Raw genomic sequence first — 19,202 nt, 5'->3', positions numbered from 1 at the left:
CTGGGTTCAAGTGATTCTCCAGCCTCAGCGTCCCTAGTAGCTGGGATTACAGGCGCCCACCACACCCAGCTAAATTTTGTATTTTTTAGTAGAGATGGGATTTCGCCATGTTGGCCAGGCTGGTCTTGAACTCCTGATCTCAGGTGATCCGCTTGCCCCAGCCTCCCAAAGTGCTAGGATTACAGGCATGAGCCACCGTGCACAGCGGGTTGTGCCCATTTTTTAAAAGTTCATTCCAACATATTCCATCTTTTTTCTAGCCATTGCAAATGGGGCATTTTCTTCCATTATTTTTCCAAATGATTATTCTTGGTATTTCTAAAATCTAATAATTTTTTAATATTAATTTCTTCTTGATTTCTAATGCTTAGACTACTTTTTCTTGCCTAATTACCTTGGCTAATCTTTTAAAAACTCTTAAGTCATATGGTGCTAACTGGTATCCCATCATTTTCCTAATTAAACAGCAGTGTTTCTGACATTTAAGCATTAAGCATATTAATCATAACTTGCATTTGTAAATGGCGTTACAAACATTTACTTTATTTTATATACAGAATTTTTATCAGGAATAATGATTGAATTTTACTAAATGCTGGAAACTTATTTGAGGTAATCAAACTTTTCTACTTTGTCTATTAATATGGTAAATTACATTAGTAGGTTTCCTAAATTTGAGCAACACTAGCATTTGTTGGGTAAACTTCATTTGTATATAGTGTGTACTTCAAATTTATGATTAAATTTTCTTTTCAAATATTTTATTTAGGAATTTGGTGTCAAATAGATGTTAGTGACATTGGAATGTGGTTTTATCCCCAAAATTGTACTGTGTAAAATTTTCAAGCATGCATTAAAGTTGATAAAATAACACAATTAACTACTGTACGTTTTTTCAACTAGATTCAATAATCACTTATATTTTGCTACATTGGTTCATTATCCCTATCTATCACTCTCTATCTATCTATCTCTCTATCTCTCTATCTATCTATCTAATTCCTCCATCCAACTAGCTAGCTGACCCTTGTTAATTTACAGACATCACAACACTTACTTCTAAGTATTAATACTTTAGCATGACTCTTCTAAAAATAAGGATCTTCTTTATAACATCATCTCACTAGTACACCTAAAAAATTATAATTTCTAAATATTATCTAATATCCGATCTATGTTAAAATTTCTCCTTTTATAGTTGTTTTTCCCCTTGAACTGGTCGAGGCTCACTCATTGCATTTAGTTTTTCTATCTCTTTAGTTTCTTTTTTTTTAGTGCACTTATTTTTTCATGGTATTGACTTTGTAAAGAGTTCATTCCAGTTGTATTGTAGCGTGTCCCATATTCTGGATTTGTCTGATCGTTTTCCATTTAATTTGTTGATCTCCCTCACGTAATTCCTGTGAATTGATCAGTAAGGTCTTAGGTTTAATTAGAATTGGATTGAACATTTGTGGCAGCAGCACATCAAAAGTGATGCGTGATTTATGTTGCATCATATCAGGAAGTTGATGATGTCAGCTTGATCCAGTATTACTCACACAGGTGGTGAACTACACATACTCTGTTGTGTAGATCCATGTTTCCCTGTAAGAAATCTGCAGAGTGATGCCTTGACAAGGTGTAAATATTCTGTCTGGCAACAATCTTTCACACTGTGGCTTTAGTGTACATTGATGATCCTTGTCTGAAACAGTATCTAACATGAAGAGTTACAAACGGTTATTTTCTAATTCTGTCATTCCTTCTTCACTCATTCTTCTGTTTTTAAAAAAAGGTTTCTGTTTTTTAATTTCACACTCCATATTCAGAGATTTTTATTTATTTAATGTTTTTTATATTACTGACAATATTCTTTTTGGGTTTCAAATTGTCCAAAATGTAGCCAGTGGGAGCACTTTAAACTGTCTTCTTTTGTCATAATTCCATTGAATTTTAGACATTGCCTTGGTTTCTAGAGCAACAGGTGTTCCAAGCCCACCTTGAATTTTCCCTACTCCAGACCTGGCATTACCAGGTTTTTCATGGAGAGTTGGTTATTTTTAGTGGGCTTTGTGTGTGTGTGTGTGTGCATATGTGTCTGTGTTGGGTTACACCTTCAACACTCAGCCAAGGTAGTTGACAACTTTGTTCTAGCCTTTACTTCCTGCTTCTTCAGAGTCTATAGGTTAGCCATAGATGACAGCTTAGGACCTTCTCAGGTTGTTTCTGGGCATGCACAAAGCTCTGGCATATGCAGAGCCCCACATAGACATGCAGTCTTCTAGATTTTCAGGAATATGTTGGAGTTTTTCAAAGCCACCTGTGGACATCTCATTCCCAGCTTTTTGGTTAGTTTATTATTTTCCCCAATTGTTATTCACCACCTCATGCAGCCTCAATGTTAAACAAGTATCTCTGATTGTTTTGGTCAAATGCCTCCTGGGGAAAAGCTGTTTACACTGGGCAAACTCCCAGTTAGGTAAACCAAAGACAGCTTTGTGAGTGAAGTCTTCCAGGGAACCACTACACAGGTCAAATAATAATCGAGAATTGGGCATTGAAGGAGCTCCAAACCCATTCTACCCCTGCAGAGTCTGCCAGGCTGCTGGTTTGCACTGTGATTATGGGCTGTTGTTTTCGAGGTTACCATGGAGGTGGAGAATGGGGAGAGATGGAAATAGGCAGCTTAGCAGCCACAAAGCTCACTGTTCTTTCTGAGCACTTTTCTTTGATAATTACTGCTCAGATTGTTGCAAGCCTTTGGTTAATTTCCAGAGTTTTAAAAATGTTGGTTCTGACCATTTTTGCTGGTGTTTTCACTGATTTTATGGAGGAGAGGATTTTTCAGAAGTCTTTATCACTTTTGCTTGTTTGTTCAAATTAGTCTCTACAAGAAATTCAAAAATTAGCCAGGCATGCTGGCACACAACTATAGCCCCAGCTACTCAGGAGGCTGAGTTGGGAGGATCGCTTGAGCCCAGGAGGTAGAGGCTGCAGTGAGCCTAGATCAGCCACTGCACTCCAGCCTGGGTGACAGAGTAAGACCCTGTCTCCAAAAACAAAACAAAACAAAGGAAAGACAACAAAGCATGATGAAGGCATTAATCTTTTCTTTACTTACCAGTTTTCAAAACGATGAGCTGTTTGCTAGCATCCTTAAAATGACTGATGTTGTAGTATGCGTCATTTTCTTTCCTTTTTTTTTTTTTTCCCCAAGACAAGCTCTCACTGTGTTACCCAGGCTGGAGTGCAATGGGTTGATCATAGTTCACTGCAGCCTCAACCTCCTGGGCTCAAGTGATCCTCCCACCCCAGACTCCCAAGTAGCTGGGATTACAGGCACACACCACCATACCCACATTAAAAAAAATTATAAAATTTTTTGGTAGTGACTGGGTTTCCCTATGTTGCCTAGACTGGTCTCGAACTCCTGGACTCAAGCCATCCTCTTACCTTGGTCTCCCAAACTGCTAAGACTACAGATGTGAGCCACCATGCCTGGCCCCCTCCTTTTTTTAAAAAAAAAGCTAAATAATAATCCATTGTAGATATATACCAAAAAAATCTGTGAGAACCATGATTTCCAGTAGGTAATTCTCTAGGCCAAGGATCACGAATTTTTTCTGTGAAAGGCCAGATAGCACAGTAAATATTTTAGGTTTATTAAGCTATATGGTCTTCATTACCATGACTCAATTCTGCCTTTGTAGAGCAAAAACAGCCTTAGATAGATATCCATAGATAGATACTTAGGTTGTTTCTTCCTTTTGGCTACTGGGAATAATGCTGCCGTGATCGTGAATGTACCAATATCTGTTTGTGTCCCTGCTTTCAATTCTTTTGGGTATATTCCTAGAAGTGGAGTTGCTGGATCATATGGTAATTCTATGTTTAATATCTTGAGGACTTGCCATACTATTTTCCATGGTAGTTGTACCATTTAACATTTTCACCACCAATTAACAAGGGTTCTTCTCACCACATCCTCACCAATACTTGTTATTTTCTGCTTGTTTTTTTTTTTTTTTGTATAATTCTCATCCTAATGGGTGTGAAGTGGTACCTGATTGTGGTTTTGATTTTCAATTCCCTAATAATTATTGATATTGAGCATTTTCATGTGCTTATTGGCCATTTGTATAGCTGTTCTGGAGAAATCCAAGTCCTTTTGTCCTTTTTATTGACTGGGTTGTTTTTTGTTGTTGTTGAGTTACAAGTATTCTTTATATATTCTAGATAATAACCCCTTTCCAAGATGTGATTTGCAAATGTTTCCGCCCATTCTGTGGGTTGCCTCTTCACTCCGTTCATAGTGTCCTTTTGTGCACAAAGGTTTGATTTTGATTTGGTCAAATTTAGTCTTTTTTCATGTGTTTCCTGTGCCTTTAGTGTCATATCCAAGATACCACTCTCTTATTTTTTAACCTTCCTTTTTTAAAGTCTTCAATGTATATATTGGCAGGCTTTCCACATCAGGTCATATAGCTTCTTATCATTACTTTTATCAGTTGTAGAGTATTCCTTAGTATGGATGTTCTTGTTTATGTAATCGTTCCCCTATTGATGGACATTTAGGTATGGTTCAGTCTTTCCTTTTACATGTATACATGTTAAAAACAAACAAAAAATCTGGAATGGACATTCGTCAAAGTGTTAGAAGTGATTATCTCTGGGCAATAGGATTAGAAAAAGATTTATTTTGTATTTTTGTTTATCTGCATTTTCTAATTTTTTTTTTTTTTTTTTTTTTTTTTATAATCCACTTAAAAATTTTAATACATAAGTCATTGTAAATAAATTAAATACAGAAGTAATTAAGAAGTAAGTTACCCCTCTGTCTTCCTCATAGCCCATCACCTAGATAGCCTGTATTTTCTTTTTTTTTTTTCTTTTCTTTTATTATTATTATTATTATACTTTAGGTTTTATGGTACATGTGCACAATGTGCAGGTAAGTTACATATGTATACATGTGCCATGCTGGTGCGCTGCACCCACCAACTCGTCATCTAGCATTAGGTATATCTCCCAATGCTATCCCTCCCCCCTCCCCCCACCCCACAACAGTCCCCAGAGTGTGATGTTCCCCTTCCTGTGTCCATGTGTTCTCATTGTTCAATTCCCACCTATGAGTGAGAATATGCGGTGTTTGGTTTTTTGTTCTTGCGATAGTTTACTGAGAATGATGTTTTCCAATTTCATCCATGTCCCTACAAAGGACGTGAACTCATCATTTTTTATGGCTGCATAGTATTCCATGGTGTATATGTGCCACATTTTCTTAATCCAGTCTATCATTGTTGGACATTTGGGTTGGTTCCAAGTCTTTGCTATTGTGAATAATGCGGCAATAAACATACGTGTGCATGTGTCTTTATAGCAGCATGATTTATAGTCCTTTGGGTATATACCCAGTAATGGGATGGCTGGGTCGAATGGAATTTCTAGTTCTAGATCCCTGAGGAATCGCCACACTGACTTCCACAAGGGTTGAACTAGTTTACAGTCCCACCAACAGTGTAAAAGTGTTCCTATTTCTCCACATCCTCTCCAGCACCTGTTGTTTCCTGACTTTTTAATGATTGCCATTCTAACTGGTGTGAGATGGTATCTCATTGTGGTTTTGATTTGCATTTCTCTGATAGCCAGTGATGGTGAGCATTTTTTCATGTGTTTTTTGGCTGCATCAATGTCTTCTTTTGAGAAGTGTCTGTTCATGTCCTTTGCCCACTTTTTGATGGGGTTGTTTGTTTTTTTCTTGTAAATTTGTTGGAGTTCATTGTAGATTCTGGATATTAGCCCTTTGTCGGATGAGTAGGTTGCGAAAATTTTCTCCCATTTTGTAGGTTGCCTGTTCACTCTGATGGTAGTTTCTTTTGCTGTGCAGAAGCTCTTGAGTTTAATTAGATCCCATTTGTCAATTTTGGCTTTTGTTGCCATTGCTTTTGGTGTTTTAGACATGAAGTCCTTGCCCATGCCTATGTCCTGAATGGTAATGCCTAGGTTTTCTTCTAGGGTTTTTATGGTTTTAGGTCTAACATTTAAGTCTTTAATCCATCTTGAATTGATTTTTGTATAAGGTGTAAGGAAGGGATCCAGTTTCAGCTTTCTACATATGGCTAGCCAGTTTTCCCAGCACCATTTATTAAATAGGGAATCCTTTCCCCATTTCTTGTTTTTGTCAGGTTTGTCAAAGATCAGATACTTGTAGATATGTGGCATTATTTCTGACGGCTCTGTTCTGTTCCATTGATCTATATCTCTGTTTTGGTACCAGTACCATGCTGTTTTGGTTACTGTAGCCTTGTAGTATAGTTTGAAGTCAGGTAGTGTGATGCCTCCAGCTTTGTTCTTTTGGCTTAGGATTGACTTGGCGATGCGGGCTCTTTTTTGGTTCCATATGAACTTTAAAGTAGTTTTTTCCAATTCTGTGAAGAAAGTCATTGGTAGTTTGATGGGGATGGCATTGAATCTGTAAATTACCTTGGGAAGGATGGCCATTTTCATGATATTGATTCTTCCTACCCATGAGCATGGAATGTTCTTCCATTTGTTTGTATCCTCTTTTATTTCCTTGAGCAGTGGTTTGTAGTTCTCCTTGAAGAGGTCTTTCACATCCCTTGTAAGTTGGATTCCTAGGTATTTTATTCTCTTTGAAGCAATTGTGAATGGGAGTTCACTCATGATTTGGCTCTCTGTTTGTCTGTTATTGATGTATAAGAATGCTTGTGATTTTTGCACATTGATTTTGTATCCTGAGACTTTGCTGAAGTTGCTTATCAGCTTAAGGAGATTTTGGGCTTTTACATGTATACATGTTAAAAACAAACAAAAAATCTGGAATGGACATTCGTCAAAGTGTTAGAAGTGATTATCTCTGGGCAATAGGATTAGAAAAAGATTTATTTTGTATTTTTGTTTATCTGCATTTTCTAATTTTTAATAATAAACAGGTATCTCTATTTAATAAAAACTTGCAAACTAGTCAATCAATATATTGATATCCTGTGCTTCACTAATTTCACTCTGGAGATGGAGAGTTTATCCAAAAAAAATTGTTTTGCGTAAGTTAGACAAAAACATCTGCTTGAAGTAATTCATATCATTGATAATGTTCTAGTTTCATTTAGAAACAGACAATGTTCAGATAGGGGACTAGTGAGATAAAATATCATATATGAGCTTAGATTATTATGTGAACACAAAAATTAAATTATCAGAGTATGTAGCAGTGTGAAAAAACATCTATGAGGACCAGGATTTCCAGTAGGTAATTGTCTAGGCCAAGATCATGAAATTTTTCTGTGAAAAGTCAGATAGTACAGTAAATATTTTAGCCTTATTGAGCCATATGGTCTTCATTACTACAACTCAATTCTACCTTGATGAGCATAAACAGCCTTAATGAATGAATGAGGAGGTGTGGCTAGATTTGGCCCAGGGGCCACGGTTTGCAGACCCTCATCAAAGCACGTGGATTGGTCCACGAGAGTAAAGGCAATTGAGGTAGGCAGTGCATTTACTTTAAACGTTTCTTTAATGTTATTTAAGGGTGTATTTAAATGAAATTATGTAATATTCATCTGCTTTACACATAGTTGGTGATTTCCAAAGATTTATTTATTTTTTTCTTGAGACAGAGTCTCACTCTGTTGCCCAGGCTGGAGTCCAGTGGCACGTTCTCAGCTCATTGCAGACTCCACCTCCTGGGTTCCAGCAATTCTCCTGCCTCAGCCTCCTGGGTAGTTGGGACTACAGGCACACGCCATCACACTTGGTTAATTTTTGTATTTTTAGTAGAGATGGGGTTTCACCATCTTGGCCAGGCTAGTCTCAAACTCCTGACCTCAAGTGATCTGCCCACCTTGGCCTCCCAAAGTGCTAGGATTACAGAAATGAAATATAGTTAAGAATGTTTTGCAGACACCCCCAGTTTTGATTGACTTGCTCATTTTCATGGGCCTTTAGTATACTGGTTTTATTACAGTTGTGTTCTGTTCTTTCCCAGGAGAAGAAAATGTAATTGCTGTTCCTTTGGGAAGTCGAAGTGTGAGAATTACAGTGAAAGGACCTGCCCACCTCTATAAGTAGAATTTAATCTTAACATTTTTTAATATCCTGAAGGTTTAGTTAGCCAAAAAAAAGAAACCAACAAGCAAAAAAACTTTCTCTAAGTTAATGGGTAATGTTACCAAACTTGCGTCCACTTACTTGGCACAGCAAAGCTAAACTCTGACATTAGGATTTGCAGCCAGAGACAGTGAAGCATTTATTGCAGAGCACCAAGCAAGGAGAATCAAACAGCTCATGCTTAAGACCTGAAATCCCTGATGTCTTACATGTAAGGATTTTTAAAGATAGGAGATAGAAGTTACAGGCAAAGTCACAAATTAATACATGGAGGCTATGCACTGGTTTGACCTGAAAAGGTGGAATATCTTGAAGTGGGGGCTTACAGACCATAGGTAGATTCAAATATTTTCTGATTTGCAATTGGTTAAGAAAGGGAAGTTTTGCCTAAAGACTTGGAGTCAGCAGAAAAGAATGTTAGATCTGGCCCTTGGGCGTGATCTCCACGTGCCTCAGAGAGAAATGTAGGAAGAAAGGCACTGAGAGTTCAGCCTCAGTTCCCTCTTACCGGAGGTCTCTGTGCCAGTGGATCTATTTGGTGGGGATCTAGATTTCCTGAAAAACTATTCAGGGACATATGTTAAAATGTTATCTTTAGTTTCTGTAGGGAACCATACATCCTGTGACTCTAACTTTTTCTGGCTATTGTTTTAATCCACTATTACCTTGTTGCTTGTGAAGTTGCTCATTACTTCTCAAGGCTAGCTAGGTGCCTGGAATTTCTCTTGAAGGAATTCAAGATTTTCCTTTATTTCCATTCTTGGGGTGGTGGTACTCTGTTGGGTACCCCCAAGTATTCTGTAGTGGGCAAAATAGCCTATATAACCAGGGAAATTATCTGTGTTGTACCCTGAATTTTTCTGTTCTCATACCCCAATGGGAAATTTACCTGTTTAAGATTAATCCCCTCATGGGAGAATAAAAACCAAATTTTATGTCAAATAAACTAGTTTTGTATAGGATGGCTGGGTGTGGTGATTCATGCCTGTAATGCCAGCTCTTTGAGAGGCTGTGGCAGGAGGATCACTTGAGTCTAGGAGTTTGAGACAAGCCTGGGCAGCACAGGAAGACCCCATCTCTACAAAAAATTTAAAAAAAATTAGCTAGGCATAGTGGCGCATGCCTGTAGTCCAAGCTACTCAAGAGGCTGAGGTAGTCCAAGGAGTAGCTTGGCTACTGCAGGCGTGTAGTCCAAGATCCTCCTTGAGCCTAGGAGTTCAAGGTTGCAGTGAGCTCTAATTGCACCACTGCAATCTGCCACTCCAGCCTGAGTGACACAGGAAGACCATGTCTCTAAAATAATAATAATACATGGAGAGTAAATTAAGATTTGGGAGTGTTCTGGAGATTTCAGCAAAGTGGGACAAAAAAACCAAAACAAAACAAACTTTAAAATACAAAACCTTATCAGTGAATATGGCTGATCAGAACAAGCCTTGCTGCTAGCACATCACAACTTCCCATCTAGGGGTCCCTGAAGGCCGACACTGGTTTCCCAGAATACTGCGAGTTTGAAACAATAAATAGATGATGGTGATGGTTTCACTCTGGGAATACACTGAAACCATTAAATTATGCATTTTAACAGGGCAAAGTTTATGGCATGCAAATTATACATGGAAAAGATGCTTAAAAATGCAGTAAATGGTCTTGATATTCTCATGATATTAAAGGCCATTCCCCAAAATTCAGCTCCAAAAATAGTTTTATAAATTGTAAAAACAAAATAAGTAAACAGTAAACAGAATAAGTAAAGGTGAACACTTTGAGGCAAAAATTCGTTTATGTGTATATGTTCTGGCATATTCAACATAACTTTATATTCAAGACTGGCGCTCGTCCAAGAACAGGGCTCAAAAGTGTTCCCATTTCTCCAAGAGTGACAAATCTGTTGCTTGGACTATTTTCCTTTCTGAACAATCTCACAATTGGCAGTAGAAGTATTTCTGAAAGTTATCCTTCTTTGCTGATGAATAGAACTGGCTTCATTTACAAAGGACTTAGTTAACATTTCTGAATATCTAAATATAGAAGTGGTTTTATTTCCTGGATTTATACAACTTTTTTCTTAATTTTTATTTGTAAAAGAGATATTTCTGAAATGAAGATTATTTTGCAGTAATAAATCATTCTTTTAACATCCACATTAACTATAACTATCCAAAAGACTGCATTACTAAGAACTGAAAATACCTAGCAACATTAATATCAGTCTCTTTGCTGTGGAGTGAATTTTCATTACAGAATATCCATCTGACATACTGCCTAGAGGTGTTTGTTCAGATCCTGAATTTCCAGTCCTGTCCCAAGCCTGGCCACAGCATTATGGGGAGCACACAGCCCCAAATTTTCCAGGAGTGCATCCCTTCAAAAATGGAAGCAATAAGCAGATCCCTGCAAAACAGGTTTTATTGTAGCAAAACCTTAGCATTAAATGTGTTTGACTAGCAATAAACTTAAGAAGCCAAGAGGTCATAAACCAAAAACCTCCAATTCGATTGGAAGAATATTTTCCCTTTAAGTCCTATCTAAGGACCATATATAGAGATGTATAAATATAAGCATGGATACAGTACCTAATGACCAATCAAAGGAAATTGACATGAATTAAATTAGCATATACTATATAAATACAGCTCTACTGTACATATAAGTTTGATGTATTTATAACTATGTTAGCCATGCTAAACACTCATTCCACGTTTACCTGACAGTACTTTCGTGGCCTTTAGAATTTAGGAAGACCTCTTGGGGATGGTTACCATGACCCTGCCTTTTTTGAAAGAAGCCTGAACTGATACTTCTCAATGCAAATCCTTCAACTAGAAGCAATTAGAAGCATTCATCATTTTCTAGGCATAATTTCTTTTACAAATAACTAGTAGTGGATTAAAATATTTAAAGGCATCACTAGAGACCTGAGTTGTGAAGATTTGGGGATACAAGAAAGTCTTGATTTCTAATTTTTACTCTTTTTGAGACTACCTATCATATCTTCCTCAACACTTCCCTCCCTCCCCTCAATATTAAGTCTGGAGAGGAGAAAGAAGTTGGGCCGTGGGCAGCAGGAAAGAAGGCTCACACTCTCTTCCCTTAATTCTGGTGGGGATGTTTATAAGCTTCCTGGGGTCTCCTACACACTAACCACCTTGCTGCGGAAACCACAGAGGGTCAGTGAAACCTCTGAGAACCAAAGGGCTTGTGCATGCAGCTCTCACTAGCCATGAATCACACATTGTGAACAACATGGGGCTGCAGTAAATATAGGGAAATGGTGGAAATTAATAAAAACTTAAAGGTATCCATAAGTCAATACATCATCTGAATTGTTGATTGAAACACCACAAACTCCTTTTTTTGTCATTTAAGAGGCACCACCACAAAGGAGAAGCAAGTTTGCCACCAATAAAAATGACAATTTTAAAGAACTGCATCGGCCTCCACCTTGCCGTGGATTTGGCACAATGGCTTTGTTAATCCAGATTATCAGAATTGTTTGCGTCCATAAACTCTACATTCACCAAATCAGTTTACCAGTCTTTCTTCACCCACCTTTGACTCTGCTTACCCATTTACACAATTGAGGTCAAAACACCTGCTTTCTGCCTCCTAGATAGGCAACCAGTGTTTGTGCTTTAGATAACCAGAAGCCTTTTGAAATACTCAAATTAAAAATATTTTACAATAAGCGTACCATTTAGTGGAAAGCAGAGTGGTTTGGGTAATTTATGTGAACTTGAAAATTGTTTTTGCTACTTGTGTTTTTATATCCGTGTCACTGAGACTCTTAGACACTGTTAAAATAGTGGCTAGATTCTGTATTAAAAACAAAATATCAAAACCAAGTTAACAAAAATGCTGGCCTTTGGTTTAGGGAATGGATATCATAGCAACTGGTCCTCCCTTCCTCCCAGATTACCTTCCCAGATTTTTACACCCCCTGCCCCAACTCTGTATCCCGATCTGCAACTCGGAACACTGTGGTCCAGAAGGTTAGCACAGTGGGAAAGCAATTACTACCCCAACACAGCCGCGAATCCATTGCATGCTACTTGAATTTAATCAAGTCATTTCAGGCTAAATCAGTGTCTAGAAACTTGTATTTTGCATGCCTTCTGTGAGGATGCGTTATGTCCCACTTGATTTTGCGTCTTGATATTGCCTTAATGCTTTTAATGCTCATCGTTTTGTTTTTCTCATTGACTTTAGAGACATCCACTGTAGGTCCCACTTACTATCTCCAGTTCCCCATTTCATTTTTACTGACAACTCACTTTGTAACACTCAGTTTTATGTCTTCATTGGAACTAGGAAATGAATTTAATCTCACACTTTCCAAAAATCTATTGCGGTCATGGAGATCAGGGCCAAAGTGGTTGGGGTTTTGTGTGCCTAAAAGTAGCCAGCATTATTCTTCGACCGCTAGTGACTCCTCCAGATCAAGTAGCTCATGTCCAGCCTTTGAATTTTCCCAGAAAAGTTCCCAGCCTGCCTGTCAGGGATGATCAGGGATGTCTCCTAATGCCTGTTACGCAGTCTGCCCAGGGCACTTGAATTCCTGCAGCTGCTCCAGTGACAGAGAAAAATCCAGCAAATGAAAACAATCAAAGCCCAGCAGGCTATGGATGGAAGCTCCCTAATGCCAGACTATTTTGTCGCATTTTATCAGCTTTCCATTTTTGACCCTCAACGGAGTTTTGGTTCTTCTGTGTTCTTTGTTTGAGATTGTTAAAGACTGGTATGATATCACTGAATCAAGTGTGGGTTTTAGAATAGAGTTGGACCTGAGAGATTGTCTGCTCTGACTCCTCATTTTAGATATGAGGCAATGAAAACCCAAGGCAGAAAGTTAGAGAAAAATACAGGGCCAGAAACGCAGGTGCCCCAGAACCTAGCTGTATATACATTTTTTATTGCCTCTGTCAACATGAAACCAGATCTACTAAGTATGGTGACACTTAGAAAATAAAAGAAAGAAAAGAAAGAGGGAGGAAAGACAGAAATTTAAATGAAGTAGAAATGCTTTTTTGTTTAAACTGTGATAAGCCAACATTTTTTTCTGTAGGAAATCTTAAAAGCACTTTTGTTCATGTGAAAGCAAATTCGAATAAAGGGGTTTCATGCACAAGGGAGGTCTTTGTGGCAATGCAGTGGTTCTGTATTTTGACTGTGGTGGTGGGTGATAAAATGGCATTGAACTCTATGCACATATTGTACCAGTGGCAATTTCCTGGTTTTGATATTCAACTATGCTTTTGTAACATGTAAACATTAGACAAAAGGGAATGAAGTTTACAAAGGACCTCTCTATACTATTTTTGCAACTTCCTGTTAATCTAGAATTATTTCAAAATGAAAAGTTTTGTTTGATAAAAAGCAAATTTAAAATTTGCTGTGATTTTTGTCTAAAAGAGTAGGCATAAGATCTTTTGAACAAGAAATAAAATGAGTGAACATAGCTTTACTTTGAGTATTAGCTAAATCATGAAAACATATAAAGAAAGAAAAGTTTTCTCTTTCCCCTTATGCTAGAAATGGCTCCAAAGAATTAAGTAGAACTATTTGGGCCTGCCACCCTTGTTAGCTCCTTTTTTATGGGCAATTAAAAATCTGATATATCTATTCCACCAATATCAATTAATGTTTGTAAACTGAGTGGCTATTTTGACATTGTTTTGATATCATATACTGACATTGTGCTTGCTAAAATGTCTTTTGTAATAAAATGCCTTTAAGATTGTTTCTTATTTGAATCGTATATTTTAATTTTAGTTATTGAATCAAAAACACTTCAAGGAAGCAAAGGAGAACACAGCTTTAACAGCCCCGGAGTCTTTGTCATAGCAAACACAACAGTGGAATTTCAGAGGGCTCCGAAAGGCAAACTTTTAAGATTCCAGGACCTCTGATGGCTGATTTCATCTTCAAGGTAGGATGATCTTCTTCATAAACTTCATGTACCTGAATCCCAGAACATCTTGATTTTTAAAACAATAAGTTTGTTTAGCAAGAGGTCATCAATCATTGTTTTTTATACAGAGCATGTGTCATCAATATTTCCATATTGGCAGTCCATTCTTTTTTTTTTTTTTTTTTTTTTTTTTTTTTTTTTTTTTTTTTCTTTTATTATTATTATTATTATACTTTAGGTTTTATGGTACATGTGCACAATGTGCAGGTAAGTTACATATGTATACATGTGCCATGCTGGTGCGCTGCACCCACCAACTCGTCATCTAGCATTAGGTATATCTCCCAGTGCTATCCCTCCCCCCTCCCCCCACCCCACAACAGTCCCCAGAGTGTGATGTTCCCCTTCCTGTGTCCATGTGTTCTCATTGTTTAATTCCCACCTATGAGTGAGAATATGCGGTGTTTGGTTTTTTGTTCTTGCGATAGTTTACTGAGAATGATGATTTCCAATTTCATCCATGTCCCTACAAAGGACGTGAACTCATCATTTTTTATGGCTGCATAGTATTCCATGGTGTATATGTGCCACATTTTCTTAATCCAGTCTATCATTGTTGGACATTTGGGTTGGTTCCAAGTCTTTGCTATTGTGAATAATGCCGCAATAAACATACGTGTGCATGTGTCTTTATAGCAGCATGATTTATAGTCCTTTGGGTATATACCCAGTAATGGGATGGCTGGGTCGAATGGAATTTCTAGTTCTAGATCCCTGAGGAATCGCCACACTGACTTCCACAAGGGTTGAACTAGTTTACAGTCCCACCAACAGTGTAAAAGTGTTCCTATTTCTCCACATCCTCTCCAGCACCTGTTGTTTCCTGACTTTTTAATGATTGCCATTCTAACTGGTGTGAGATGGTATCTCATTGTGGTTTTGATTTGCATTTCTCTGATGGCCAGTGATGGTGAGCATTTTTTCATGTGTTTTTTGGCTGCATAAATGTCTTCTTTTGAGAAGTGTCTGTTCATGTCCTTCGCCCACTTTTTGATGGGGTTGTTTGTTTTTTTCTTGTAAATTTGTTGGAGTTCATTGTAGATTCTGGATATTAGCCCTTTGTCAGATGAGTAGGTTGTGAAAATTTTCTCCCATTTTGTAGGTTGCCTGTTCACTCTGATGGTAGTTTCTTTTGCTGTGCAGAAGCTCTTTAGTTTAATTAGATCCCATTTGTCAATTTTGGCTTTTGTTGCCATTGCTTTTGGTGTTTTAGACATGAAGTCCTTGCCCATGCCTATGTCCTGAATGGTAATGCCTAGGTTTTCTTCTAGGGTTTTTATGGTTTTAGGTCTAACATTTAAGTCTTTAATCCATCTTGAATTGATTTTTGTATAAGGTGTAAGGAAGGGATCCAGTTTCAGCTTTCTACATATGGCTAGCCAGTTTTCCCAGCACCATTTATTAAATAGGGAATCCTTTCCCCATTTCTTGTTTTTGTCAGGTTTGTCAAAGATCAGATACTTGTAGATATGTGGCATTATTTCTGACGGCTCTGTTCTGTTCCATTGATCTATATCTCTGTTTTGGTACCAGTACCATGCTGTTTTGGTTACTGTAGCCTTGTAGTATAGTTTGAAGTCAGGTAGTGTGATGCCTCCAGCTTTGTTCTTTTGGCTTAGGATTGACTTGGCGATGCGGGCTCTTTTTTGGTTCCATATGAACTTTAAAGTAGTTTTTTCCAATTCTGTGAAGAAAGTCATTGGTAGCTTGATGGGGATGGCATTGAATCTGTAAATTACCTTGGGAAGGATGGCCATTTTCATGATATTGATTCTTCCTACCCATGAGCATGGAATGTTCTTCCATTTGTTTGTATCCTCTTTTATTTCCCTGAGCAGTGGTTTGTAGTTCTCCTTGAAGAGGTCTTTCACATCCCTTGTAAGTTGGATTCCTAGGTATTTGATTCTCTTTGAAGCAATTGTGAATGGGAGTTCACTCATGATTTGGCTCTCTGTTTGTCTGTTATTGATGTATAAGAATGCTTGTGATTTTTGCACATTGATTTTGTATCCTGAGACTTTGCTGAAGTTGCTTATCAGCTTAAGGAAATTTTGGGCTGAGACAATGGGGTTTTCTAGATATACTATCATGTCATCTGCAAACAGGGACAATTTGACTTCCTCTTTTCCTAATTGAATACCCTTGATTTCCTTCTCCTGCCTAATTGCCCTGGCCAGAACTTCCAACACTGTGTTGAATAGAAGTGGTGAGAGAGGGCATCCCTGTCTTGTGCCAGTTTTCAAAGGGAATGCTTCCAGTTTTTGCCCATTCAGTATGATATTGGCTGTGGGTTTGTCATAAATAGCTCTTATTATTTTGAGATACGTCCCATCAATTCCTAATTTATTGAGAGTTTTTAGCATGAAGGGTTGTTGAATTTTGTCAAAGGCCTTTTCTGCATCTATTGAGATAATCATGTGGTTTTTGTCTTTCGTTCTGTTTATATGCTGGATTACATTTATTGATTTGCGTATATTGAACCAGCCTTGCATCCCAGGGATGAAGCCCACTTGATCATGGTGGATAAGCTTTTTGATGTGCTGCTGGATTCTGTTTGCCAGTATTTTATTGAGGATTTTTGCATCAATGTTCATCAAGGATATTGGTCTAAAATTCTCTTTTTTGGTTGTGTCTCTGCCAGGCTTTGGTATCAGGATGATGCTGGCCTCATAAAATGAGTTAGGGAGGATTCCCTCTTTTTCTATTGATTGGAATAGTTTCAGAAGGAATGGTACCAGCTCCTCCTTGTACCTCTGGTAGAATTCGGCTGTGAATCCATCTGGTCCTGGACTTTTTTTGGTTGGTAAGCTATTGATTATTGCCACAATTTCAGCTCCTGTTATTGGTCTATTCAGAGATTCAACTTCTTCCTGGTTTAGTCTTGGGAGGGTGTATGTGTTGAGGAATTTATCCATTTCTTCTAGATTTTCTAGTTTATTTGCATAGAGGTGTTTGTAATATTCTCTGATGGTAGTTTGTATTTCTGTGGGATCGGTGGTGATATCCCCTTTATCATTTTTTATTGCATCTATTTGATTCTTCTCTCTTTTTTTCTTTATTAATCTTGCTAGCGGTCTATCAATTTTGTTGATCCTTTCAAAAAACCAGCTCCTGGATTCATTTATTTTTTGAAGGGTTTTTTGTGTCTCTATTTCCTTCAGTTCTGCTCTGATTTTAGTTATTTCTTGCCTTCTGCTAGCTTTTGAATGTGTTTGCTCTTGCTTTTCTAGTTCTTTTAATTGTGATGTTAGGGTGTCAATTTTGGATCTTTCCTGCTTTCTCTTGTGGGCATTTAGTGCTATAAATTTCCCTCTACACACTGCTTTGAATGCATCCCAGAGATTCTGGTATGTTGTGTCTTGGTTCTCGTTGGTTTCAAAGAACATCTTTATTTCTGCCTTCATTTCGTTATGTACCCAGTAGTCATTCAGGAGCAGGTTGTTCAGTTTCCACGTAGTTGAGCGGTTTTGAGTGAGATTCTTAATCCTGAGTTCTAGCTTGATTGCACTGTGATCTGAGAGACAGTTTGTTACAATTTCTGTTCTTTTACATTTATTGAGGAGAGCTTTACTTCCAAGTATATGGTCAATTTTGGAATAGGTGTGGTGTGGTGCTGAAAAAAATGTATATTCTGTTGATTTGGGGTGGAGAGTTCTGTAGATGTCTATTAGGTCCGCTTGGTGCAGAGCTGAGTTCAATTCCTGGGTATCCTTGTTGACTTTCTGTCTCGTTGATCTGTCTAATGTTGATAGTGGGGTGTTAAAGTCTCCCATTATTAATGTGTGGGAGTCTAAGTCTCTTTGTAGGTCACTCAGGACTTGCTTTATGAATCTGGGTGCTCCTGTATTGGGTGCATATATATTTAGGATAGTTAGCTCTTCTTGTTGAATTAATCCCTTTACCATTATGTAATGTCCTTCTTTGTCTCTTTTGATCTTTGTTGGTTTAAAGTCTGTTTTATCAGAGACTAGGATTGCAACCCCTGCCTTTTTTTGTTTTCCATTTGCTTGGTAGATCTTCCTCCATCCTTTTATTTTGAGCCTATGTGTGTCTCTGCACGTGAGATGGGTTTCCTGAATACAGCACACTGATGGGTCTTGAGTCTTTATCCAGTTTGCCAGTCTGTGTCATTTAATTGGAGCATTTAGTCCATTTACATTTAAAGTTAATATTGTTATGTGTGAATTTGATCCTGTCATTATGATGTTAGCTGGATATTTTGCTCGTTAGTTGATGCAGTCTCTTCCTAGTCTCGATGTTCTTTACATTTCGGTATGATTTTGCAGTGGCTGGTACCGGTTGTGCCTTTCCATGTTTAGCGCTTCCTTCAGGAGCTCTTTTAGGGCAGGCCTGGTGGTGACAAAATCTCTCAGCATTTGCTTGTCTGTAAAGTATTTTATTTCTCCTTCACTTATGAAGCTTAGTTTGGCAGGATATGAAATTCTGGGTTGAAAATTCTTTTCTTTAAGAATGTTGAATATTGGCCCCCACTCTCTTCTGGCTTGTAGGGTTTCTGCCGAGAGATCCGCTGTTAGTCTGATGGGCTTCCCTTTGATGGTAACCCGACCTTTCTCTCTGGCTGCCCTTAACATTTTTTCCTTCATTTCAACTTTGGTGAATCTGACAATTATGTGTCTTGGAGTTGCTCTTCTCGAGGAGTATCTTTGTGGCGTTCTCTGTATTTCCTGAATCTGAATGTTGGCCTGCCTTGCTAGATTGGGGAAGTTCTCCTGGATAATATCCTGCAGAGTGTTTTCCAACTTGTTTCCATTCTCCCCGTCACTTTCAGGTACACCAATCAGACGTAGATTTGGTCTTTTCACATAGTCCCACATTTCTTGGAGGCTTTGCTCGTTTCTTTTTATTCTTTTTTCTCTAAACTTCCCTTCTCGCTTCATTTCATTCATTTCATCTTCCAGGGCTGATACCCTTTCTTCCATTTGATCGCATCGGCTCCTGAGGCTTCTGCATTCTTCACGTAGTTCTCGAGCCTTGGTTTTCAGCTCCATCAGCTCCTTTAAGCACTTCTCTGTATTGGTTATTCTAGTTATACATTCTTCTAAATTTTTTTCAAAGTTTTCAACTTCTTTGCCTTTGGTTTGAATATCCTCCCGTAGCT

At 38.0% G+C, this 19,202-nt stretch overlaps 1 protein-coding gene across 1 annotated transcript in view; it reads left to right on the top strand.

Moving 5' to 3' along the window:
• Positions 1–19,202, top strand: part of LOC103889494 (uncharacterized) — a 147,075-nt gene that overhangs the window by 88,248 nt on the left and 39,625 nt on the right. Inside the window, 1 exon segment of the mRNA XM_063716105.1 lies at positions 13,885–14,041. Coding sequence (XP_063572175.1) covers positions 13,885–14,021 — 137 coding nt within the window. The 3' untranslated portion in view covers positions 14,022–14,041.

This window comes from Pongo abelii, chromosome 16 (assembly GCF_028885655.2).
Source record: "Pongo abelii isolate AG06213 chromosome 16, NHGRI_mPonAbe1-v2.0_pri, whole genome shotgun sequence".
Lineage (NCBI taxonomy): Eukaryota > Metazoa > Chordata > Mammalia > Primates > Hominidae > Pongo > Pongo abelii.
Note: the sequence above shows the minus strand (reverse complement) of the source record. Positions and strands in the feature narration are given on the sequence as shown.